The sequence below is a fragment of the Thunnus thynnus genome, chromosome 5 (genome assembly GCF_963924715.1).
Source record: "Thunnus thynnus chromosome 5, fThuThy2.1, whole genome shotgun sequence".
Classification (NCBI taxonomy): Eukaryota; Metazoa; Chordata; class Actinopteri; order Scombriformes; family Scombridae; genus Thunnus; species Thunnus thynnus.
Window position 1 is genome coordinate 19971609 of NC_089521.1, and position 25791 is coordinate 19997399.

The window sequence follows — 25791 nt, forward strand, 5'->3', positions numbered from 1 at the left end:
CTAACTGTCTATGTGCTCAAAAAGCAAACAGGAAAGCCGGTCTTGTCTGCTGTATGTATGTACTGTATTCCTATTGTCATTAAGCCGTCGTTTTTCTTTTTTCCACTTTTTCTTGTTGTTCAGCAACATACAGGAACTCCTCAGCTGCATTTAGACTGAAATCAGCCCTGTGTAAAACAATACAAGGGGCTGTGTTGGTGTGGGCGTGTTGTTTAAGTTCTGTTGAGACAATGAAATACGATCCAGCAAGTCCAGTTGAAGTAACATATTATTGCATTTAAAGGCTGTTCAGAAAAACACTGGACAGCAGTTTGTAATACTCACAGACTGGATTTTACAACTCTGGAAAGTTATCACATTGCAACCCTGTTTACTAGTATACACAAGTGAAATGCATATGTGTCCACAGACCTCCGAAAAAAGTATGTATGGAACCGCGTACATGTCCATGGTCCGGATGCAAGTCCACAGCTGTCCGCGGATGTGGAATGCAGAAAGCACTGGCCTTAATATCTACTATGTGGTGACCAAGCAGGTAGCTCCCGGTCTGGAAAGTGAAGCCAATGCGACAGTGCCATAAACCTACATTCTTTCTAATGGCCAGCAGGGGGTGACTCCCCTGGCTGCAAAAAGAGGTCAGATTGTGTGGAAGTCTATGAGAACATGACCCTACTTCTTGATTTATTATATTTATTATTATAAACGCTTTCCTAATGAGTTTATGGTCTCAATCGCTGGTATCAAGTCCTCTTCAATGTATCACGATGTTCATTTTGTTAATTGTGGCCCCATTTAGAGTAAACAGATGATGAATCTGCTTTAGGGTGTGGCTACGCTTCCACCAACATTGATTACATAATGTAGCGATGGCGTAACCCCAGATTCACAGAGTATAGGCGTAGCTGCTGCTATTTCACTGTGCGTTTTCAATTCATTAAAGTTAATTGTAACATTTTGGTTGCCTAAAGAACTCTTGTTCAGTGTTTGGTTGTGATAAAAGACCCTCTAAGGAGTAGGATGTTCAGTTTTTCCAGTGATTACATTTTGTTTTAATGGTTTTAGGCCTGTTTTTCACTAGCAGAAATTAGCATTAGCATTATCACTCTTAACCATAGATTGTAAGTGCTAACCGAGCTAGCAGCTAGCGCTATGGTCAGATCCACCCTCTCGTCTAAATATGGTCTCTTCTGGCCATAAAAATTACACATGGCAACAGTCAAATCCAAGATGGTGATGGTCAAATTGCTAAACTCAAGGCTTCAAAACAGCAGTTCGCAAACTAATGGGTGACGTCACGGTGACTACATCCATATTTTTTACAGTTGATGGTGGTGACTGAGAGCAAATAATGCTAAAAGGAAGTGTGTGTCAGCTTTCTGGTTCTCATTAAAATGATCCCACCATGCGGGTGATAAAATCATCTGAACTCACATATCAGCCTCTGATCACCTATGTGATAAATATCGGGTTATCTAAGTTAAGATGTCACACAGCAGCCTGTGCAGTTGCTGTCTGTCCTTTGACTGTCTAGTTTATATGTTAATTACAAAGCTTTTTCAAGAACAGTATGGCTGGCTGATACGTTTAATATTTACATTAAAATATGGTTTTGTAGGTTGAATAAAAGTATGGTCTTGCCAACTCAAAATGTAATTTATAAGCAAATAACTGTTGCCCTACTAGGCTATGAGTTTTACAGTGGGCTAAGGTTAGCTAGCTAGCTAACACAAGACAAAAATGACTAACTTACTGAACAAAATGCGAAGAAGGCCCCTCAGTATTTGTAAGAACAGTCAACAACAGCTCTATTTCAGTTTAAAAATCCTGATAGTGAATCACAAATGAAGGCGTACATTAGCGACATCCTTCAGAAACTGCTGTGGTCACTCAGTTCGTCTGGTACATCTGACAGAGGTTTGAGGGTGGCTGTCAATCACAGCTGTCAAGCCAAGGTAGTAGTAGTACAGCCAAAATGATCACACCTCTATAACCAATCCTGCATTGAGTGGGGTTAGGACCTCCTACCTTATTACATATAGACAAAGACATAAAGAAATGAAGAAATGTGGAAATAAATAAATATTGAAATGTAGAAATACAGAAATAAATAAATGAAGAAATACAGAAATAAAGAAATGTAGAAACAGAAATAGCCTAAATAAAAGTTGATGTATGGAAATGTATTTAAATACCTTCAAGATGTTTATTTATGTCCTTTTTTTATGACTAAAATCTATGTATTTTATTTATTTATGTATTTAATTATTTATTTATGCATTTATTTATGTATACTTGAGTCATTTTTCGTCCTCCATAGAAACCTTGTTTGCGCAACAATCAGTGCAGCTCACAGCCGCCAAAGTGTCTAGACTAGCACATGATGGTAGTCAGCCAATGGCTCCACCGCTCTCCTCGGGGGCCCCGTGTGTGTGTGTGTGTGTGTGTGTGTGTGTGTGTGTGTGTGTGTGTGTGTGTATGTGTGTATGTGTGTGTGGTGTGTGTGTGGTGTGTGTGTGTGTGTGTGAGTGAGGAAGAGGGGGGGAAAAAAAGAAAAAGACAGAGAAACAGAGAAAGAAAGGGATCTGGGTTGCAGTTTGGTTTAGGTCTGAGTAGAGAAGCAGGAGTGCGATTCAGCACCGGGATTGATCCTCTTCATGTAGTTTCAGCTCGCATGGATATTTTGTTGGGATTGTAAAAAAAAAACAAAAAACAGAAGTGCACTGACATCTGAAGAAGAAGACAAGGATCCTGACTTCTAGTGCATTTATTGGGATTAAATCGCCTCGAAGTACCCTATGCTGAACGTATCGGTATAGAAAGTAGATTTGAGGTCGTTAAAAGTCCGAAACTGTTTCAGGCTGCGAGTTGCCGTCTTGGGCTGAAGGTTGCTGGCTTTGGATTATGTTACAAAGTATATTATGTTATGTTATTATGTATTCTACCTTTTTTATTCGTTCGTAGCAAATATATAAACAGTCCATTCCGCAGCGATCCGGGATAATAAGTCACAATTTGAGCCGCTTGATTATTTACAGTATAGTCGGTTAATTCATGCATTTTGATCGGAATGCTGCAGTGCATTTATTGCGCGGTTTTGTTGTTGTAGATGCGACAAAATAGCCTTCACTCTAATGTTGCGGTTTTGCCACCAATGCTCGTCAGTTGGCTGTGCATGCGTTGCACGGCATTTCACAGACATTAATGTTTTGCAACGACCGTAGAAGTATCTGTAATATTCGGATATCCGTACAAGAATAAAACCCCCATATAGATTTTCAAGTTGTCGTATGTTCAGGACGAAACGCTCAGGTCTTGTGCGGCGACTCTGGAGAAGCCGTTTGATCCCAGATAAAGAAGGGGAAGATGGAAATGGCAAAACTAGTGAGGGCTGTAGGGACGATCTGTTCGGCAACAACCCAGAGAAAATTCCCAAAACGGAGCTCAGACCGATGACCCCTAGCGGGTCTTTTGTGGGGGACATAGGGGGTGTGTGCACCCGGAGCCCCGTGGAGAACAGCGGCTTGGGGGTCACGTCGGACCAAGATGGGGGTGCGGTGTGCGTCCAGGAGCAGGGGAGCCCCCGCTCCATACAGGACAGCGAATGCAGGACTGTGACGTGCTGCTTATTTAAAGACCGGGACCACTCCGAGCTCAGGGGTCCAGAGACGGCTCAGGGTACCAGGGATCCGGGCTCGTGTCACTTCGTGTTGAGGAACCTTGGACCACGGGACAGCGGCTCTCCTGAGGCGCAGGAGGCGATGCCACGTGCGGTGTTAGAGCAAGAGCTGAAATCAGCCACATACTCTCTTTTAAAAAGGCTAAAGGAAAAGGCGCTGGATACCTTACTAGAGGCAGTGGAGTCCAGAGGAGGGATGCCGAGCGACTGTGTTATGGTTTCTCGGACAGAGCTGAGGTTGGGCGGCCATGTGGCATCTCCACAGCTCCTTGTATGTAAACTGTACCGCTGGTCCGACCTCCAGCACTCGGCCCAGCTCAAACCGCTCTGTGAGTGTAAGAGCTTTGGGGCCCTGGACAGTCCGTCAGTATGCTGCAATCCCTATCACTACAGCCGGCTCTGTGGGCCAGGTAAGGTTATCTACCGGGACACACAAACTGTGTTTGTTTGTAGCACCAGACAGGCTCTTCTAGATGTTGCTGCTTGGTGTCACCAAGTAGTCCATTAACAGATGACCATAAGGTACAGGTGTTCTTTTACTCTCTTGTCTATCCCTTTTCAGGTTTTTTTTTAAAGATATCTTGACGTCTATCGAAACAAACATGCAAGTAAACCCTGCAGATACAGCTCAATAATTATGCCTATCAATGTGCATTTAAATAGTCACATGATTATTAAGACAACTGAAAAGGTCATATTGACAGTTACATGGCAGAAATGAACTCTACAACCTTGTTTTATTTGCTTGGCTTACATTCATTCATATAGAAAGAAAGGGTGGCCATTTGATTAAGTAGTTAATGATTGCAGAAGTCATCCATATAGCAAGGTGAACAATAATCTCACATTGAGCAAAGGATATGAGCTGAGGTAGATTTGATGCCACATAAATGTGTAAATATTGTCCCATGCGGGAACATTTTACCACAATGCTTTGAAAATATTCAATCAGTCTGATGTCCCATTTAAAGATTCCCCTTGATAGACAGTTTTTGTCAGTGCTACACCAGAACATCGCTCACACTGGCCTTCAACATCTGGGCCTCACAATGAGTGAGGAGTGTGTTTGTTTGGACTGCAGCAGTTCTTCCAGGTCTTCTAAGTTAAAGTATTTAATTCAGTCCCTAATAACTTTTAGCACATGGCATCTTTAGCATGTCTGAACATTTCATTGCGTCCAGTTAGATTGTTATTATGGCTGTGTTTGAGTTCTTACCTCTGGTGGTTTCAGGTTTATTGCCAGGTAGGTCAAACCATCAAGAATGTAAACATGTATATGATCGTATAGACTCACTTAGAGATTTAGATCTGGTGCCATAGGTCAGTGTAGTTGGTGTTGTGGTAGAGAATAGAGCTTTATCTTCACAATCAATGAGCTATCTATGGCAGAACCTCCCTGACCTATATTAAACAGATTAAATTTTGGCAGGGGGCAGGCCTGTGATTTGGCAAACCTTAAACGCTGGGCCACTCGACCCTGTTGACCCGATGACAACGCGTGGTATCGTGTAAAGATGCAAGCGTCAGTATTTCTGTCTTCTCACTGGCACAGGAGGTGGATTTTCCATAACATCCATGTTTACTAGAGCCAGCTGGCTGTGACAGGCACTTCAAAGTCATAAGTCCAACAATATCATAATTCATAGCGCGCAAATGTAGTAAACTGATGCAGCTTTGGCCCTCCTGTCCCACCATGCTGTCTGACCTGATCAGAACTGTTTATATAGAGCTCCAGGGTTGTCAGTAAATCATGGTGTTTGTTAGTTTGAAGAGATTGTGTTAGGTAGAAGGTGTAAGAAGTTTGTTCCCCCTGCTGAAGTGGATGTGAGACTGTGATGTGTGAGTTTCTCTCCACTAAAACTAGCAAGATGAATTGTAAGAAGAGGGAGAGGGGCACATACCCCATATTGGGACTAAGGCTCGTAGTAGACATAGCTCACATGCGCTCATGCGTGGCCGATAGAGCTGGTATTTCTTTCATGCTATTCAAGAGGGGGGGCTTTGAATCAAGACCTTAATTACTGGTTTTGACATTGTTTGTAAATGGGGAAGTAAGATACATAGAATTATATAAGAACAGCATTCAATACATAAAATAGATCTTAACTGGAAAACATTTTAATCTCTTGTAAAACTTGAAACATGCCTAAAAACAAGTTTTTTTTAACTGCAGTTCAGTCTGCTTCTGTTTGATTCTAAAATGATTTGAAAATAAACTGCTGGTTTATGTTTTGTGTGAGAGATTTCTAAAGAATAAACCAGCATGTAATGTGTGGCAGAGAGCTTGCATTTAAGTGGACCAAAACTTTTTCCTTTTATATTGCCAGGCATTATACTTTTCGAATGAGATCAGTTTCAAGTTGCGCCTTAAAAGCCCTTTTGTCCTAAGGAGGTCCCCTCATGCTATTTAGGTGAAGGAGTGGTGATAATATACAGTTTGCATACTACTGGCGCCAGACTGACTAGCTGTGTATCTGAGTGACTGAGTTCAGATCCTGGCAATTACTGCCGCCACTCTTAAAGGACCCGCTGCTATTATGCTTTTCTCCTTCCCCTTTTCCCTGTAGGCGAGGTCACAGTGTGCTCACAAAGTTTTCTTTCCTCTGCTTTCCCTCTTGTGCAAGTTATTCTCTTCATTCCTCCTCTTCTTATTAGATAAAATCAAGGTCTCTGAACACAGTGAAGTTAAAAAGCAGAGATTTACTCTTGATTCAATAAACTACTAACTAAAAGTTATGGTTAGTCTCTGTGGTTGTAGTAATGGCTGCTTTAGTTAAATATTATGTCCTTAAATAACAGCAGATAATGTGTAGATTTCTGTTAGTTTCATTATGTTTTTAATTAGCTTTAATTAAACAAAATGATTTAACTCTGTTGGGTGGGCACAAAGCCTAAAAGTTAAGATGTAGTCTGATAACTAATCTGAAATGAAACTGTAAACTTGAAGCTTTATTCTGGCTTGAGTTTTGTTGTGTAGACATGTCTCTTTTTGTTTCTATTACAGATTGATGACTGTGACTTCACACAGAACATAATGTAGTAAACAATGTTTGCTTAACGTTTTATTGCTGTAATATCAAACATTATCAGACAGGAGTCTTTACATAGTACGTGCAAAGAGGAGCATAGGAAGTACAAGATTTGCGCTACAAAGTAGTCACTGTTCCTTCACTGACCAGCTTTATCAGCCCGCAAGACACTTACGCCAGCGTTGGAGCCTTTTAACTTCTTAACATGCATTTTTTTTCTTACACTATACTAGTCCAATGTATGCAAACATCACCTAAGAATTATTAGATAGATGTTTTTAGAACCCATATCAATTAATTCAAGTTTAAATGACATTGATATCTTTTGAATAGCATTTCTTCACTTTATTAGGTTATTGACATGACTGTTTTGTGTTACAGAGTCACCCCCACCTCCTTATTCGAGGCTTTCCCCTAATGAAGAACACAAGCCACTGGGTAAGTGACAAACCTGAATCATTCCTTCTATTTCATCCCCAGTTATTGATGTTCATCTGAATTCTGCTGTTAAAATTATAGCCTCTGTGCTGTCACTTGTAACCAGTTAGACGTACAACTGTAATCACTTAATTTATCATCCGTTCTTTAATATTTATTATAACATCTGTAATGGAACTTGCAAACTGCAGGGTCAGTCTCTTGTTTTTAGACCTTGGCTTTACAGGATTATCTGAAAGAAGAAGCAGGAATAAAACAATGTGGGGAATTTTAATGGCCATAATTGGGCACAGTGACTGGCAATTCGCGTGGTAGCTTTGAGATGAGACCTAGGCCAGCATGTGGCATAATGTCAGAATGCCAGCCAGAGCCAGTGTAGGTAGTATGTACTGTGGGCTGCTGGGACTCTGGAGCCTGGCTGCTAGCTGGGGCTGCAAGCCTGAGTACAGCTGAGGTTTCTGGCGGCATTTGGAGGGGATGTCATCAGGTAAAGCCTCTTAATGAAGCTGCCATGTTACCCACAGTGGGATGATAGTCTTTGGTGGATTGGGAACATGATATTGACACTAAATAACAATGATTTTCATGTTTTAATGAAAAAAATAAGGAAAAGATTTATGGAGAAATGCCAACATTACAAAGAAGTGTCCACTGAGACTGATAGACCTGAGGAATAGTGAGAGTTCAGAGTGGCGGTTGTCACCGTCAAGAGATGAAACGCTGATTTCTGTTTTATTCCCTACAGATCTGTCAGACTCCACATTGTCTTACACTGAAACTGAGGCAGCCAGCTCACCAAACATCACACCAGGGGAATTCTCAGGTGGGTGTGTTTATCTAACTGCCGTCAGTCTCCAAATAAGGAGCTTATTTCCGAAACACTGATTTTAGAAATTAATGATTACCAGAAGTTTATCATCCCAGAGGATCTGGGTCGGTAAATATTGAGGTAATTTGTCAAATAAGGACTTCATTTTCTCACAGAACTTTAAGGTTTGTTTGTCTTTAATGTTATGCTGTACGTTTTGTAACAGTAGATGGTATTTGCTTTTTGTTGGCACAGTAGACAGACTGTATAGGTTTGGATGGTCAAATGTTGGTTTGACATGCAGTACGTAGAAATGAATATGGTTTCTTTCCTTTTAATGACATTTTTTAGGTACTAAGTTTGAACTGTAATCCTTTTTTTTACTTGGCTTTCAATACATGTCTGAGCAGCTGAAGTTCTGGTATTGGACACATACTAGCTTGAATCAAGAGGGACTAAGGAAACATTTTTCAGCTTCCACTTAAGGCACCATTTGCCCAAGTATCAGATTTAGTATTCTGCAGGATAAAAATAACTCAATGACAAAGTTATCCACTTGGGGAAGATCATTTTTACACAAATTAGGGGTTTGGCTCTATGATTAATTTATAATGTTTGAGCAGTGAAGAACCTATTTTACCTACAATATATAGTGGCATGGGACTATGTTAATATGTAAATAAGAGATTAGTGTCTCATCCTGATGCGTTTGTTCCCCTGTGTCTCTTAATAAAGGCAGAATAGTAGAATACATGAATTCACAGAGCACTTTGTTGAGTGTTGCATTGTCCTGTTTTCAGGCTTTGACATAGTCTAGCTGGGAAAAAAAACTAAAGGGAAGTATATTTCTTTAAGAGTGTACTTTAATAACAGTTCAGCACTGTATTCTGCATAGCTGTGGAGTGTATCTGGATGAATAGGCAAACTTACAAAGGTAATTTCATTTTGATGTTGTGCTTTATTCCTTCTCATTAAAGGCCATTATGAACAGTCCAAGCTTTATAGATAAAGGTTTCATTGTGAGCGGTGCAGAGGTTCAGCGGGGCGTGTGTGTTGGCCACAGAGCCGGCCTCCCCTCCTCTGTTTTTCTTTCAGAAATATTTGAGTGGGATCAAACTGTAATAAGATCCAAGCTCGCTCAGAAACACACACAAGCACACATACTTGTGCACATGCATGTGCACACACACTCACACGTACAACTCTATCTAGCTTGGCTGTAAGTGGGCTGCGGGGAGGGGTGGGTTCAGGGAAATGGAGTTGCTCCTGTGAATGGGGCCACACCAAAGGAAGCGAGTAGAAACAGTCCTGTCCTCTGATTTGAAATGAAACACTCCTTTCTCATGGCACAGAGTGAGCATGCCTCCCCCTTCACATTAGGGCTGCAGCCAGCGTGCATAGTATTATGTGGACATGGAGTCAGAGCCCTCATTTCGGGGCTTGCAGAGGACAGCATTTCCTGTTCAAGGGTCTGCCATGGCTCAGAGGCCTGGACACTGAGCAGTTGACATGGCTACCTGGCAGTGAAGTATTCAGTCAGCAAGGGCCCCCTCCTCCCTAGTACACATGCTGTCACCACCTCAGCATGGCCCGGCGACACTCCCTGAGTCAACAAATGAGGGGCTTGTCAGAGCGCGCACCACAATTCCTCAGAGACTGTGGTGAGGAGGGAGGATCTAGACATGCTAGGCTTTGGTTTCTTCCAACTGTGTTGCTGCTTGTACAGGCTGGGCCGGATCATTCTCTTTTGGCCGTGACACACTCAGCAACTTGGACTTTGGAAAGAGAATGACCAGTGCACCACAGGGTGGTAGTTTTTCTGTGCTGTGAGCTAATTTGTGAAGCCAGTTTGATTCTGATCATTTTTGCGCAGTTTGGACAGTATGTTCATATGTGGTTGGTATTAGATACATGTTGAGTGAAACAAACCGTCGGCATCTTGTCAACGATACAGTTTCTCCACCAAGTATTTGCACTTATTTGTCAGAGCATTTTTGGTCATCATAAGACAGAGAGCCAGAGAGCCTCCTTATATAGCCTGCTTAGTTCAGCTTTAAGATACAGGCTTGTAATGCATATTGTCAAGTTATACTGTGTTGAACATGCTGCTGACCTGGAGATGACATTCTCTGTGAATCCCCCTGCAGCTTGGGTAGCAAGTGACTGTGTGTAACCGGAGTTGTATGGGATCCAGACTCCAGCCCTGATACAGGAACAAGTAAACCTCTTAAAAGCAAGTCTGGGGGGCAATGGGTGGGTAGGTGGGGTGTAGTCAAATAATCAACTACAGTTTGCAGCCCAGGGCTACAGAAATACTCGCTGTGCATTCTTCTGCATCACACAATGGCAGAAAAACTGATCAGAACTGGTTGGTTTGGTCAAGCTCGTTCAACAACTTCAACTAATATACAGAATATATTCAAGGGAACTGGAAAAATACTTCTCCACTGGTTTTAGATTATTTGATACCTTTCTTGATACAAGAAGTATATTTGAATCAATACACTGCATGTTGTGAAGTTAATATTACAGTTACATTTAAGTGCAGATGCATTTCTCTGATTCCCTCGGGTTGATTCTTGAAGTTGTTTAACTTGCTGAAATGTTCTTAGCCATGCATTATTGTATTATCTGGTCATAGACATTTGGACCATTCACAGAGATTTATTTACACATGGCTGTGTCGCAGTATGGGAGAAAGACAGCCCCAGTAGGCACCCTGTGATGTCTGTTTACGTCATGAGTGGACCCAGCTTTAAAGCCTGTACATACATAATATACCTTAGTACTATGTGTGCGAGGGAATGTGCCTTTGCCTGTGCTGCCCTCCCAGTCTGCCTGCACACCTGTTTCCTCACTGCCTGGGCCTCGTCGTGTGGACATCAGAGTTAAACCCTTTGAAGCAGGTCTCATTGCTTCCTGTATGACTGTCTGAGAGCCTTTTCCCCCCCTACACATTGACTTTATTATGTCAGTCACATTGTCTCTAACATTCAGTGCGTTGACATGCACCTGAGTAACAGGGTTACAGTAGGCTTTCTCCTGCAAGCTGGTTCCTTAAATATCATGTAAACGAGAAACCTGGTTATCATAATCGGGGCAGGGGATTAAGGAAACCTGATTTCAGCTAGATTTCTCCAGGAGAAAGCTGATCTCTTGGCCATGTATACAGGCAAAGTCCTACTGAAATAGAAACTGACACAAAGCAGCTTGCAGAAGCCTATATATGGTAGTTTCCACCGCTCAACATTTGACTATATGTTCAATTAATACACATTCACACTCCGCTCTGTCTGTCTGCCTCTTCTCTCACTGTACTGTCAGTCTGCTCCGACACACACACACACAGAAATCTGATTGACTGATCTGCTGCAACCAGATTACTACAGGGCATGTAAACGCGTTCTCCGATTACCTGCAGAACCTGGTTTCTCTGAGTAACCCGGTTACTGGAGTCCATGTAAACACACTGATAGGGGGCTCTTCATGTTTGACACTTCTTCATCATAATGCTGCTTTGGCCAGGTCTTACTCTGAATGTGAGGAAGTGTACCGAGATGCAACTTCAGAATGTAAATCATTGTGGATATGGTCTTTGTTAGAGTGATGTGTCATTGTTTGATGTGCACAATGAATGACGCCGTCCTGCCCTGTGTGCACTGTAAGATCATGGCTCCAGTCTGCCTACATTCTTGACTCATCAGAGGTTGTGTCCTCAATCTACCCATTGGAATTTGTCAGCATAACACTGTGTGTACACGCTCATGTTGGTGCGAGTTGACATCACCGGTGTGAATAGAGGGGCTCCCTCGGATTCACTGGGTCAAGCGACCAGAGGACATGCAAAGTGACCTGAGTCACTGTCCCTTTTTTTTTTTAAGTTCCTCTTTTCTTCCCCTTCCTGAGAATGTAGGAAAGTTGGACAGGAGGAGCGGAAAGTTTGAAAGTTGCTGGACATGGATTGCACAGAGTGCTGTTGCTCTTACTGAAGGGAAGAGGACATCAGCAGGTAGTCAGGGTTCCCACACAGTAATCATACCAGATTCTCCTACGTCTGCCTGCCTGTCTCCGGAGGAAAGGCCAGCGCAGTCTCTCCGCCTGTCTTGTCTGCAGACAGGCACTGTGTCAGGTCCACTCTGTTATTGACTGATTCTTCCAGGCAGAACAAGGCAGTTAGTAGATAGATGGGAAGGGCTTCATGTGAGTCACAAAACAGATTGCTCAGGGAAATTGCGGTGTACTGTGCGCAGGTGCTAGGACGGCAAACAGGCATCTGTAAAGGTTTTGTTTATACATTTTTAAGTCTCTGTTTCTTCCTTTGGGTCCTCGTATGAGTCCAGATGCATGCCTGCATACTTTCACACAGAAAAGCAAAGCAAATTGAATTGTGCAGTCAATACTAATCACAGCCTGCCTGTCTGTGTCAGGAAGAGGCCAGCACTAAGCATTAAACCATTCCCTCTGTCTGTGTCAGAGACAGTGGAAATGCATGGAATAATTAGACAGTCTAATCAAGGCATGTGATGCGTCTCTTGATTAAAGCAGATTAGACTGGGCCCGTACTTGTTGATCTGACTTTGAAGGCATGTGATTCCGCTTCTGCTAAAGGAACAAATTAAATAGCATATCTACTGTACACATGTGAAAATATTTGGGATAGATTGCACCTCTAATTTGCGCAGAAGTGTCTCATTATGTTTTTCCGTATTAGATCATCTATTTAGTTCATTGCGGTGGCTTTGGTATTTTATGGATGGCTCTTTTAAGTTGTGCTCTATTTTTTTTCTCTGCTGAGCTTAAGTGTGACGCTGAGTGACATAATATAGCTGACATCATTTACAACACACCCAAATTCAGAGCCAAATAATTAATTTATAGTTGCCCTGTACAACTCAGGAACCGTTATATTCAGTGAGCCACTAATAATTTATTTGTAGGGTAGTGTGTTTAGTATTTACAGCATATCTATTTCCCATCTTGATGTTGCAGCAGTACTCTGACTTTGAAGTGCTCAGTGAGAGGTATGGTCTGATGGGGTGACAACTGCATCAGCATGTGGGCTCTGTCCCCCTCCCTACCCCTAGGCATGATCCCCCCCCTCCTCCATCCCACAGAGAGTGATGCAGCCAGGGCTCATCTCCCCCTGCAGCCTGGCACATGGCCTCAGGTTTCCACCGCAGCCCTGAGCCTTCCCAGCGCCTCGCCGCCCACACTCCCTCAGGAGCCCCAGTGCTCCAGGATACGGGATGTGGAAATAATGTGACTCGAGTGCTTCCACCCTGCCTCCCGAAATCAGGTTTTGCGGATTGTTTATTTGAGGGGAAGGAGGCCTCAGACAAACATCCTGTTTTAAAAAGCTGCCTGGGTTTTGTAGCAGTGCAAGGCGGTGAATTGCCCCTTTGACAGTGGGGGGAGACTGAGGAATGTTGAAGAGAAGGCCAGCATCTCAGGGGACATAAGGGGGCTCTCCTCACCCGTTTGTCATGTCCAGTTTGCAGAGTCCGTTTTAAGCAGGGTGAGGGGGTGGAGGGTTGTAGCTATACATCCTGAAGGGTCCTGTGCTCTATTCTCTCTGTAGCAGTGTGAGGCCTGTACCCACAGTCCTCGTCTCAAGTATCCGTTCCTGTCCTGGGAGGCTGGCTTCCGTTTCCCCTTACGTAACACACATACACATAGAAAAAGAGCCATTGATAAGAGCGATAAGGCCATTTTTCATTTTCCCTTTCTCAGCATTGTTAGACTGTGGTGTGTCAGAAATCCACTTTCAACTTTTTCTCTCAGGGGTTATGACTTTGAAGATTCTCAGTAGTGTCCCCCACCGCTTACATGACCTATTAGTTCATTAATATGAGGTGTTTGTTGTTGTGTATAGGAGGGTATGTATGTGTTTGTATGCATTTGATTGTTAGTGATTTGATTGCAGTCTAGGTTGTTTCCCCTCAAATTGCAAATAGGTTGTCTGACCATTAGATTGGGATCTTTTCGTTTTGTTCTAGTTTCTTTGAGTTAAAGGACTTGAAGATGTGAGCCAAGTCAACATTACAGCAACCCTTATTATAGGTTTATAGTAGAGCAATCTCCTTAGTGTGGCCTGTCTGTATCAGCGGAAATGCAAGTCAGAAGTAAGCACTTTTTAATTTGTCACATAGATGCAGAGAAGGGAGTCATGTTGTCATTGTGTTTAATTTTTTTGCACTGAATTTTCTCTGAGAGATGATTTTCAGTCAGCACTGGCAACACAGGTCCTAGACATGGTGAGGTAATGTGACCTCTACGTGCAGAGTGAAAGCCATGCTAATCTAAAGCAGTCCTTGGAGAGGCCTGAAACCCCTTACATGTCAACAGAAACTAGCCTGCTGAGCTTAGTATTTATCTGTCTCCACTTGGCAAGCCAGTGTGGTGCCAGTGCTGCTGGGTGTTTGACTAACTTCTGAAGGGCTCACAGATAAAGATTAATCTACAGCCTAATACATAACTATGAGTCTAAGCTCACAGTGCTGTGCTTGTCATTTGAATTTACAGAGCGTACTGTGCTCAACGAGGATAAGGTGGACTGTGTTTCATTTTAAGTCTCACCACACAGATAGAAAGTACAGTCAGTAGAAATAACAGGTGTGCTTAGGCTATAATTTTTGCCCCATATTCTACCTTAGCAAACAAAGTGAGTGAGCTAATCTAGTCGTGTGCTCACGGAAGGCTGCTGTTGCCATCTTCACTCCCTTCACACCGCAGCGCAGCACCCGCCTCTACCAATAGCGCCTCTACCAATAGCGCCATTCATTCAGCTCAGGGCACAGGGTTACAGCAACAAATAAAGAGCGTGCAATGCCATTAAAAATGTATGGAATGTCCAACTGTTAGTTTAGTGTTTTATGGTGCCTCCTCTCAAGGCTGAGAGGGGGAACAATACTTCCATTCGAGCTGGCCACTGTAAATGTGCTAGCCTTGCATTGCCTGGCAAAGCGTAGTGAAGGAGGTGCCAGTTGTAGATGCTGTTTTTATTTTCTGACCATTTTACCCACAATTATAAATCCAGACACTGGCCTTGGCCAGCTATGATTTAGGCCTGTGGTCTGATTGCTGGCTAAAATAGATTTAAGATTTTTTTCCCTTCCTCCCCAGAGGAGCATTGACAGTTGTGCCTGAACCTATGGCTGTCAGTATTTTTAAAACTCAGAATAGCCAGCGCATTCTTTGAGCCTCCAGAATGCTGTGTGTGGATTAACTGTAGGGGCCCATGTCATTCGACATCTCTACACAAGCCTTTTACAGCTAGAGGGAAATGATAGGAGCTCATTGTGGACGAGTGAACAGTAAACTCACCCCAGAGTACCCAGGCCTGGTTAATTTTCTCTCTACTGTACACATGTAAACTGAGAGACAGGGACTTGATTTTCTCTCTTTCCTTATCTTGAACTTGATCTACTGGAGATATATCTTCATTCCACTCCCATGTCCTAACATGGGGCCAAGTATGATAGACATAATTTGGAGCCTTTGATCTTGTTCCTGAAAGCTGATGCCTTTTAAATCTACCCAGAAAACCTTTTTTTTTTTGAGTGATAGTCTAGGAAAACACGGCTGATAATATATTGTTTACAACGGCTTAGCTTACCGTACTGACCAGGCACTGCACACACAGGTATTTTATTTCCTAAGCATGTACAAGTATGTGTGCCCCCGACAAAGCAAATTGTACTGTTGCAAGTTGTAGTTTTTACAAGTTGTAAACACGCTTATGTGAAAATTCTCATTGACTATATTCCCCAGGGAAAATTATATTTACTTTTGTAATGTGTGTTTTACTTATCTTTTATTTGTGTGCATTCTGAAGTCTTGGCTGTGTGGCTCAGTACGTGCAGTCAGGCTGTCGCATTTCAGGGTACGGTTTAGATTAGAGGTCTGGCTGTAGCTTCCCCCTCTTCCCCTCTCTGTGACTGCCAGCACATAATTTACTTAATGAAATCCTGCCATTCCCTTTAGCTTCAAGATTTTTTGCAGATGTTGACAGGGAAGGACTTTGTGAATTATTGGAAATGTTCACTCCTGCATTTTTAATGAATGTCTTGCTTGTTGTGAACGGGTTGACTTGTCGGAGATGGGGGAAACAGTTGTCTTTGTTTGGGGAGCTGGTGTCTGGATGCCCGCGGTGGAGCAGTGTGGGTTACAGCCCAGCAAGTGTTGTGATTGAAACAGAAACTCTGGTGCCACATTATCCTGACAGAACACATTCTCCTCACAGACTCTGATCCACTGGGCCGATCAATAGGAAACCATTGTTTGAACGGCAACTATGTCCATCATAGCTGCTCCACCTTCCAGCCCGGTGGAAACCCAATACCTACCTTTCGCCTTAAATTAGTCAGACTAATATAACTCGTAATAATAGAGTTCCTTGTTATTGTTCATTTGAAACCAAGCCTTCGACATAGCTTGAGTATATAGGCCCGCTAACGTTGGTTTCCTCTCTCAGTATAGGGTCTTGCGTTTCCCATAAGGGAAGTGCGTTGACTCTGATCATTTATACTATAGGGCAGAAAAGTATGAATAAAATAAAAGAAATGTTTTGCACCAACAATGTTTGATTTGATGATACAATTTAAACAAGCAAGACTTTTAAAAGACAAGAAAGAACTAACCTTCTTGCTGCACCCCCGCCCCCCACAGTCCTAAGCAGAGTAGGAAGTTAGGAGGCACAGTGAGGAGGAGGGGGAGTTCAGGAATGTGCAGGGTCTCCTCTACTCAAACGCTCCAGCCTACTTGGCTCGAACCTCCCTCGCACACTCGCAAACAAACACGATTACACTCACACACACAGACACACACAGACACACACCAACAGATAGGTTGTATGGGGAGGTGAAAGGGCACAGCCACCCAGCAGGATGTTCACTGAGTGTTTTGCTTTCGGTGCTCTTCTCAGACATCGCCGGCCTTTAACACGGCCTGTACATACGACATCCACAAACATCCCCCACAGTTTTGACAGTGCTTTTTACATGCCCTGAAGGACTCCTCGCATCACCACCATCACTTGTGTGCTCTGTGTCTCTGACACATTGCAAAGCTTTGGAGGAAACTTGAAGGAAATGAACAGCACATTCTCTTCCCTTGAAAATAAAAAGAAAAAAGAAAGCTTTCTCTCTCAAACCAGCGGCCTCTTACTCGCGCGCACATATAAGCCTCCTTAGCTTCCTGTGCTTTTTACACCCTCTGTTATTTATTGATTTAATTTATGGATTCTGTTAGTTATCTGCTATCAGGGGTACAGCACTTTTCCTCCCTCAAGGGGTCATCCCGAAACAGAAACGGAGGGAAAGTGGAGAGGAAGTAGATGACAATGTAAAGCATTCCCATTGTGACCAGCCACGCTTGGTGACTGGATTCAGTTTCTCAGGCCTTTTGCTCCCACAGTGTTTTCTCCCAGCATGTATCTCTCTCTCTCTCTCTCTCTCTCTTTCTATCTGTCTCTCTCTATCCCTTGCTCTCTCTCTCTATCAGCATAGAAAGGGCAGACCTCAGGGAGAAAAATCCATACACATATAAGAGCAGCTCCAGTTAGCGTGTCTGACTGATAAAGCCGACTTTGATGGCAGAGATAGCCCAGACGCCAGCCTAAATGTGGCCTGCACAGGGGTTATAGTCGGCCTGTAGGAACCATTGTCTACAGAATTAAAGCCATACCATACTCTGAACAGAAGGGGGGAGGCTTTTGCTTTAGTTCCACTTTGTTGTTACAGTTGTAAAAGAAAGTCTAAATCTAACAAATGATGGGAGGGAGGGATGCACAGGAATGTACAGGTCAGTTTGGGTAAAAAAATTAGTTTGTCCTAAATATTCACACACACAACCACAATGCACACATACACACACACACACAGGACACACAGAGTCCTCCTGTCCCCCTCCTCACCCCCCAGCCCCCCAGCCTATCAGTTCATTGGTAGAGTCTAATAGCTGGAGGGGAATCTAATCCTTGGCACAGGATGAGAGACTGCTGCTCCCCCTCCTCTCCTTGCTGCTCTCCTCCCCTCGACTGGGCTGCTTAAAGGGACTGGCAACAGTGTTTTGTTTTTTTTTTTTCTTCCTCCTCTGCAAAGTTTTGGAGGAATGAGTTCATCTCTGCTCCCCGCTCCGGATTAGGAGAGATGAAGTATAATGGAGGTGGCCCCGGAGCTTGGTGGGGAGATGTTAGCACGGAGGGGAAGCTGTTGTTTGTCTGCCTGTCCCTGACACTCGGCCTCCCATTCATCTCACTCCAAGGCTGCGGAGCTGTGTTTACCCCGGGGCAGCTCTTTTCTGCTTCTCCCGCTGCCCTTTTCCCCCACTCCTTTTCATGCTGTCTTTAAAAGCATTACTGGATGATCATCAAGGATTGCCATTGAAACTTTCAAGCCCCCATTTCTGTGTACTTAGTAGTAATTATCCAGACTCGCCCTCAAGTGCAGGGAACTCATTGCAGAGCGTTCTGCTTTTTTTTTTCCATATGTAAACCTGTGGAAAAGGCTCGGGCAAGCTACATAGGCATATTCAAGGACTGTGTTAATGGCATGTACTTCACTCAGAATAGAGGAAAATGCTATAAATAACAGCTATAATTACAACAAATATTTGGTTTGTTTTGCCTACGACAATCATAGTATATTATTATTATTATTAGTAGTAGTAGTAGTAGTGGTAGTAGTAGTAGTAGTAGTAGCAGTATCTCCATACCAACACCTACGTTTTTCATGCAGAATAATTATGCTACCAGTAAGCAGTACCACTTATAGCTGATATTTCCTTTCTGAGGCACTTAAGCATGTGTCACTGTTTGCTCTCTGGGTTCCAGCGAACTGATATATAAGTCTGGAATTGTTGTCAGATCTGATGTCCTGGGTTTGATACTCTGAATTCCTCCAATCAGACAGGCCACAAGGAAACAGAAAAAAATCAACATTTTCACATGGTTTCCATGGAGCTCCCGCCTTGTTATGGAAATCAAACTCTGCACACCAAATGCTGCCTGTTGGAGTAGTGTTTATTAAATATCCGTGTTTACTGTGTGATTGTATGTCAACATGTAGTGCGTGCAAATACAGACATTCAAGGCTACTTTCTGTTTGATAAAATGTATTTGTGGGCTTTTTATGTTTTGAGTGTTGTAATCTGTTTTCTTATTTCTTGACGCTTAAGGGAAGCCAAATACAGACCGTCCTTATCATACTGGTAGAACACTAGTAGCTGTTTATTCCACATATTTCCTTTTGTAGACCAAATAGCTTCCACAAGTATGTCCACTTTTTTGCTACTACTAGTTTGAGACTGGCTATATAAGCCATTAGAGTTGATTAACTCCTTCACATGTTCAGATCATTGCCTCTGGCTGTAGGAACAGGAAGTGTAGCGGCCGTACTCTGGCTGCGTCCATCGACTGTGAGACTGACACTAAGAGGAGAGGCTTTTGAGAATAAAATAACAATAATAACATGCGCTACTATTCTAATGGGTAAACGGAGCTGTTAAAAGGTGGCAGGGTTAAATGGATGCAGAGCACCAGTAATTGCTCCCATCCCATCGTGGCTCCGCCCTGAGCAGACCCTCTGAAAGCCCAACATGGTGTCGAAGAGAGTTGGGTGTCTCTGCTGTGGTCAGAAGGGAGGGAGTCATACGCCCTCCCTTCACCGCTTCATGTCTGACGTTAAGGTTTGGTCTGAATCTTGGTCTGGCCTGTATCTGTATCAGTTTCTGGTCATATACTATTAATTAAACCTGACTTACTCATTAAACTTGACTCCATACTCTCTTATATCATTCTTGGAAAAGGTAAACATTTACAGAACATCCAAACATGGCTGAGGAAACGAGGCTTTCCTTGAAAGACTCAGAGACTGAGCAGTTGAAGAAGGGCATGCGACTCAAGCTCTGGAGTGTAAAAAAGCTGTAGTTGCTGTGGAGATATTATCCAAACAGTCTGCCAATCGGTGATAGCTCTGCTCTGTTAAAGAGATCCTAATGAGTTCTTCTCTCAAAGCTCTCACCTCAGCGCCCCCCGTAGCCAAAACACACAAGTTCAGGACAAAAACACAAACAGACCGGCTGATTTTCTTCCCACTCCAAACATACACATGTGCGCACAGGCACACGTAGACGCTTAACACAACAGGGCAACAGGAAAAGGCCTGGCTCATGGTGTGCTCATTGTCTTCCCTGAGGCTCAGGCTTAACATTAGATACATTTCTAACCTTTGTCCTGCTCATTCCTCTTCCTGGTCTTTGCAGTCTTACTGGCTACCTTCGTTCCAGGCTACATGTGAAAAGTAGATACCGTTGACCAAATTGTTTTTGCTTTATGCTCCCCATCTAAAAAGGAGGAGACGGTAGCCATTTGGCCTTTTGTGTTTGTGTGCACAGTTTCAAAGTGAGTTTACCTTGATGTGTGGGCTCCATTTGATTTGAGACAATAGAGGGCCATAAACAAGTTGGGGCTGCGTTCTTTGTGTGGCCGAGCCGCGCTGCAGTAAAAGCTGAGCTCAGAGTGGAGGAGCTGGAGTGTGGAATTCACTAATGGCACATGCATGTTGGGGCCCCTGAAGAGAGGGGGTCATTTCAGCCATCAGTGTGTGCGCAAACACACAGAGAGCCTGTCTGCAGCTCCCCCCCACCACCCCCCCCCCCACCCCCAACCCCCCAGCCCCACACATCCCCATTCATTCACTCACTCTTTTCCTCCCCCTCCACAACACAGAGAGCCTTGAACCAGCAGGCGTTTTGTCTGTGCAAGTCTGGTCAACGTTTTTGCTAATCTTTGTATAAACTTTACTAATGTGGGTCACTCAGCAGAAAGGTTTAGTTGGATGGGAGGTGAGCGAGGCATTTTGTTGCTGTGTGGATCTGCGATGCTCCACCTTAAAGGCGTTTGTTAATGGGGCGGGCGGTCATTAAGCCCTGAGAGCAGAGAGACTGAAAGGAATGGGGCCACAAGCCCAGGCTTTAAATCCTCTGTGCCAATAGACTCTCTGAAGCAAAATAATGGCATCACTCTGTGTGTGAGTTAATGGGAGCTGATAGCATGAAGGCTGGGGGGTCAGCGGGTCACGGGCTTGTGCTAAGTTGTCAGGGAGCTGAATGCCGTCCCTGGGCCCACAGCAGGGGGAAGAGCTGGGTGGAGGGGGAGGGGGACCCCCTGCCTGGCCCTCTCCCGTTAACCCCACTCTACTGGAATGTGAGGAAGATGAGGGAAGAGGAGAAAGAGGCACCCTCATTCTTCAGGAGTAAAGGGTGAAGAGACGGATGTGAGCTCATGGAACTCTCTGTGCTTTTTCTTCCTTTTATTCCTCATCCACCAACCAACTCTTCTCTCGTCCTACCACAGATTTTATGAGCAATATAAATGTATGACAGCTATGAGCAGTGTGGACTGGAGCAGCCTCTGAAAGTAGTCGGCAGTGCTTGTGTGTCTCCTCAGTACGGTGAAGATAGAACTCTACCTAGGGAGCAGTAACTCACTTCGGAGTGCTGAGGGCTGTCACTGAAAAGAGTTCACAGACTGCAGCCATGAAAACTGGATTAACAAGCTGATTTACTGGACAGAGATGTTTGGGAACGAGATGCCAACTTTGTTCCACTGCGAAAAGAAAAAAGAGTTTTTGTCGTCAGCTGTGTTTATTGTCACTTGAGTAAAAATGTGCAAAGGCTTAACACTGATTTTCATAAAGTTGTTAGTAGATTTTCAATCTTCCCCGAACACACTGGAAGTGCTTATTTGCCAATTTTCAGTGGAAACACTGAGTATAATCCTGAATTCATTTTAGTAAACAGGAGCTGTTTTGAAAGTGCATGTGTGAGCAGCGGTGAGTGGCTCCGTGCTGGCTGGTCAGTGTTTAATCATTACAGTGCCCTCTTGAGGCAGAGAGGGGAACTGCGGGTCTTCAGTTGGACTGACCTCACTACACCCTCCACCCCCAGGATATGTATAGTAGCCCATGTGTGTCTGTGTGGTTGTGTGTTTGTGTGTGTGTGCTGGACGGATGTGCATGCAGTGGTATTTATACAAGGCTTAGATTTCAATACAATGCCTCCTTCAGTATTTATAGTGCGACCATCTGCTCTGAACAATAAAAAGAGATAGTTAATCCCTTAAAACTTAAGCCTTCCTTTTTACTAGCCCTGTTTGCTTTTGTTTATATTTTGTTTCATGAGTGTCTCTCCGTTTCTGTCTCTTCTAGATGCCAGTATGTCTCCTGATGCCCCTAAGCAAAGCCACTGGTGTAACGTGGCGTACTGGGAGCACCGCACACGTGTGGGTCGCCTCTACACAGTGTACGAGCACTCCGTCAGCATCTTCTATGATCTACCTCAGGGCACGGGCTTCTGCCTGGGCCAGCTCAACCTGGAACACCGCAGCAGCACCGTTCAGCGCACACGAGGCAAAATCGGCTACGGCATCCTCCTCAGCAAAGAGCCGGACGGCGTTTGGGCGTATAACCGCAGTGAACACCCCATATTTGTCAACTCCCCTACTCTGGATGTGCCTAACAGCAGAACTCTGGTGGTGCGAAAGGTGATGCCAGGCTACTCCATCAAGGTGTTTGACTATGAGCGTTCGTGCCTCCTGAGGCACACCACAGAGGCTGACCTCCTGGACGGACCCTATGACCCCAACAGTGTGCGCATCAGCTTCGCTAAGGGCTGGGGCCCCTGCTACTCAAGACAGTTCATCACCTCCTGCCCCTGCTGGCTGGAGATCCTCCTCAACAACCATAGATAACACAGACGGACCCCACAAACTATCCCAAATATCATCTACCTAGATTTAATATAAAGTTTTATATATTATATGAAATATATATTATACTTGTAAATACGGAGTCATTTTTACAATGTAATTATTTATGTATGGTGCAATGTGTATATGGACAAGAGGAAAAAACGGAAAATGCACTTTGGCTTATATATATTATATATATAAATATATATAAAGATAAAGAATCTTTCAATACCAACTTGAGAAATTATACAGCAAAATTAGGATGAGCCTGGATTTGGTGTATAGTTTTCATATACTATTAATATCCAGACAAAAAGCTAACACCATTCACACATTGATAATAAAGTATTCGCATAATAATTCTCTTTGTTTGGTCTGTATCATTAGCTCTTTGTTTACAACACATTTAGTGTCTATCTACATTATTTTTATGGTTTCTTTAGACACTATACCTGATGTGATTTTCTGAAGAAACTGGCATTTGATGTTTATGCCAGGTATTTTCCCAGTCAACGCCCTGGGAGCGGATATAAAAATCTGAGATAAACTGGTCCAACTAAATGTTTTCATGCAGAAAATAAGAACTGCCATGTCACTGTTGTTTATTAATAGTGGTCATTCACTAGTTATGGGAACATAGAGGAGTTTCTTAAAAGACTCAGCACTTAAGCGATGATGTTTATATTTCAGTAACATCTACAGTGTCAAACACAGGTTATAAGTAGATTTTAATAAAAGCTATCGTGAAAGAAGCTAGCTCAACTGATCCACATGTCCTTGAGGTCCTAAGGAGCCCCGGTGATGAGGGCTAAGAGGAGATGGTGTCGTGGGGGGATAGTGTAGGAGGAAATAATGAAACTACTCAGGCTCAGCAGTTAGGAGGTCCCTCCAAAGGTGTCCCTACTTCAGCACATCATGGTTGGCCAGTGGTCACCGGTCTCGCCTCACACAGCCAGCTGGTCTCACAATGGACGTTGTTATAACTGACCAGGGATGCGGCACCCTGAAACCGCCACAGTGATCCTGGAATGTATGCAGAGAAACCAAGAAGTTTTACAAGCCTACTGGAATCTTAAAAACTACAGCCAAGGTGGATGTGGTTTAGCTGGCTTCCTTCATAATTGCTGGTGTTGGGTTGTCAGATTGGCGGTGGTGGTGGTAGTGAGGAGGGGAGGGGGGTATAAGTCTCTGCCAACATTCAGCAATAGAGGCATTCAGTAACACTCTGATTCTGGTTTAATGAGAGCTGAACTGTGCAGTTATGAGGATACACATTTTTAAAAGTGGGACTCTGAGACATCAAAACTGTTGGATGAGTTTTTTTTGAAGTGTGTGAACGAGGTGTTTCGAGCGGAGATGCAAAACGAAGAGAGAATTGTTTTGTTTTTTTGATGACAGGTTGTCATATCTTTTTGTTGAAAATACAATTTTCCAACCTGAGTGTGCTGCTGAGTGCGGCGTCTTTTCCTTCCCCTCCTCCATAGAGGCTCAGACAGCCTCCTCCAGGCCTGCTGTCTGTCTGGAGCCAAGACTGTGTAGAGTTCAAACAGCAGAGAGGAGTGGCTCCACTCCGCCTCTGTCTCTGCCTCCGCTCTCTTCTCGACAACTGGGGGCCATTATCCTGCTCCTTTGTGTCTGTGTTATGGGAAAAGGGCCCACATCACCACTGGAGAGGAACTGGCAGACAATTATATGGGGTGGCGAGGAGCTAAGACACATAGTGGGCAGATTACACAAGCCACCACAGAGGGTATGAGAGGGGGCCTAATTAGACAGGGCTGGGTAGCGGCCAAGCGACAATACACATCTACTGTAGCTGCATCTCTGGGAAGGCGCCTGCTCCGCTGCGCTCCAGAGCTGGAATAGTTGTGGCAGGAGGACTCTGTAACTCTCGGCAAAGATGGAGGAGAGAAGGGAAAAGCCATGTAAGCAGCTTTGTGTGCTCCATGAGCTCAGGAATGGTATTGATTAGCGGGCTGCAGCCCTCAATCATTTTCTGGAGGAGTCTGTGTCGCTCTCGGCCCCAAAAACCCAAGCCGCCATTTTGTTCCACTGTTTATGATACACTGAGCTGTCGCTGCAGAGCTGCATTGATTAGAAACGGGTGTTAGAGAGAAAACAACATAGAAGCTACTTCGCACAACAACAACACACATGTGAAGCGCTCTGTGTGTGTGTATCATACACGATACAGTATATCTTCATTTATGTTTCTGTGCACATATGAGTGTGCGGACAACTGCTTTTTAAAGCTCTCTGAGTTTGGAAACCCTGTTATTATGGCTTCTGTCCTGCCAAAGCCTCAATGCATTCCTTAGACTGTAGATTCTTGTCTGTAAGCCTCTCCTAAGGCCTTCACAATTCACAGCTGGCAACAAAGGATTGAGGTCTCTCTGATAATTACAATCAAGTCATTAAATTAATCTGTTCCTTTTAAAGGTGAGCACACCTGCACAAATGAGTAAATGGAAAGAGTGGAGAGTAGCAACTTATGAAACCTCTCTGTTTGTTCTGATAAGAGATGAGGAAGAGGAAAGAGATGTTCAGAAAAGAAATCAGTACTTCAGAGTTAGTAGGTTAGCTGAGTCGGGCAGATGTGGAACTACCGCCGCTCGCTACTACTCACTCCATTTGATGACCCCGTCTCGCACATCTGGCCCCAGTAAAAACATAGTGAGGTAATAGCACCTTTTGAGACGAAGAGAAAGATTACACAGAGCGCCTGAAACACTTCCTGCTCTCTCTCTCTCTCTCTCTTTCTCTCTCTCTCTCTCTCTCATGAACGCCGTCCCACGGAAGTCTTCTCACCTTGGCTGAGGGTGTTAATTATGGCTCCTCGCAGCTGCCATGCTCGCCACTTACTGGGCGTGCTGACACATGCCAGCGCACAGGGGATCCACGCTCTCAGAGGGGATTATGGGCCGGCACGCAGGGCAAGCCGGGAAGGGAGGCTTTTCCTTTTGGGTGTTTTTCCACCTTAACAGGCTGAATTTAAGACAGCGAATCAGAAGTGGTGTGACTGATGTGTCTGTGCTTTGGTGTGGGTTGTGTGTGTCTTTGCCTGCACAGGTGGGTGTTGTGTCTACAGCAA

At 43.9% G+C, this 25791-nt stretch overlaps 1 protein-coding gene across 1 annotated transcript; it reads left to right on the plus strand.

Annotated features, from left to right (window-relative positions):
• The first annotated feature begins 2556 nt into the window (after positions 1-2556).
• On the plus strand, positions 2557-23060 carry smad6b (SMAD family member 6b). Its single transcript, XM_067589876.1, has 4 exons — positions 2557-4086; positions 7087-7143; positions 7889-7966; positions 22159-23060. The coding sequence occupies exons 1-4, from the start codon at positions 3288-3290 to the stop codon at positions 22698-22700; spliced, it is 1476 nt and encodes a 491-aa protein (XP_067445977.1). The 5' UTR covers positions 2557-3287; the 3' UTR covers positions 22701-23060.
• Positions 23061-25791: the final 2731 nt, after the last annotated feature.

What these genes read in the sequence shown, in the direction of transcription:
- smad6b (XM_067589876.1), top strand. Translation starts at nt 3,288, where the DNA reads ATGTTCAGGACGAAACGCTCAGGTCTTGTGCGGCGACTCTGGAGAAGC. An exon ending in TGAAGAACACAAGCCACTGG is followed by an intron (nt 7,144 to 7,888) that starts GTAAGTGACAAA and finishes TATTCCCTACAG; the next exon opens with ATCTGTCAGACTCCACATTG. An exon ending in CACACCAGGGGAATTCTCAG is followed by an intron (nt 7,967 to 22,158) that starts GTGGGTGTGTTT and finishes TGTCTCTTCTAG; the next exon opens with ATGCCAGTATGTCTCCTGAT.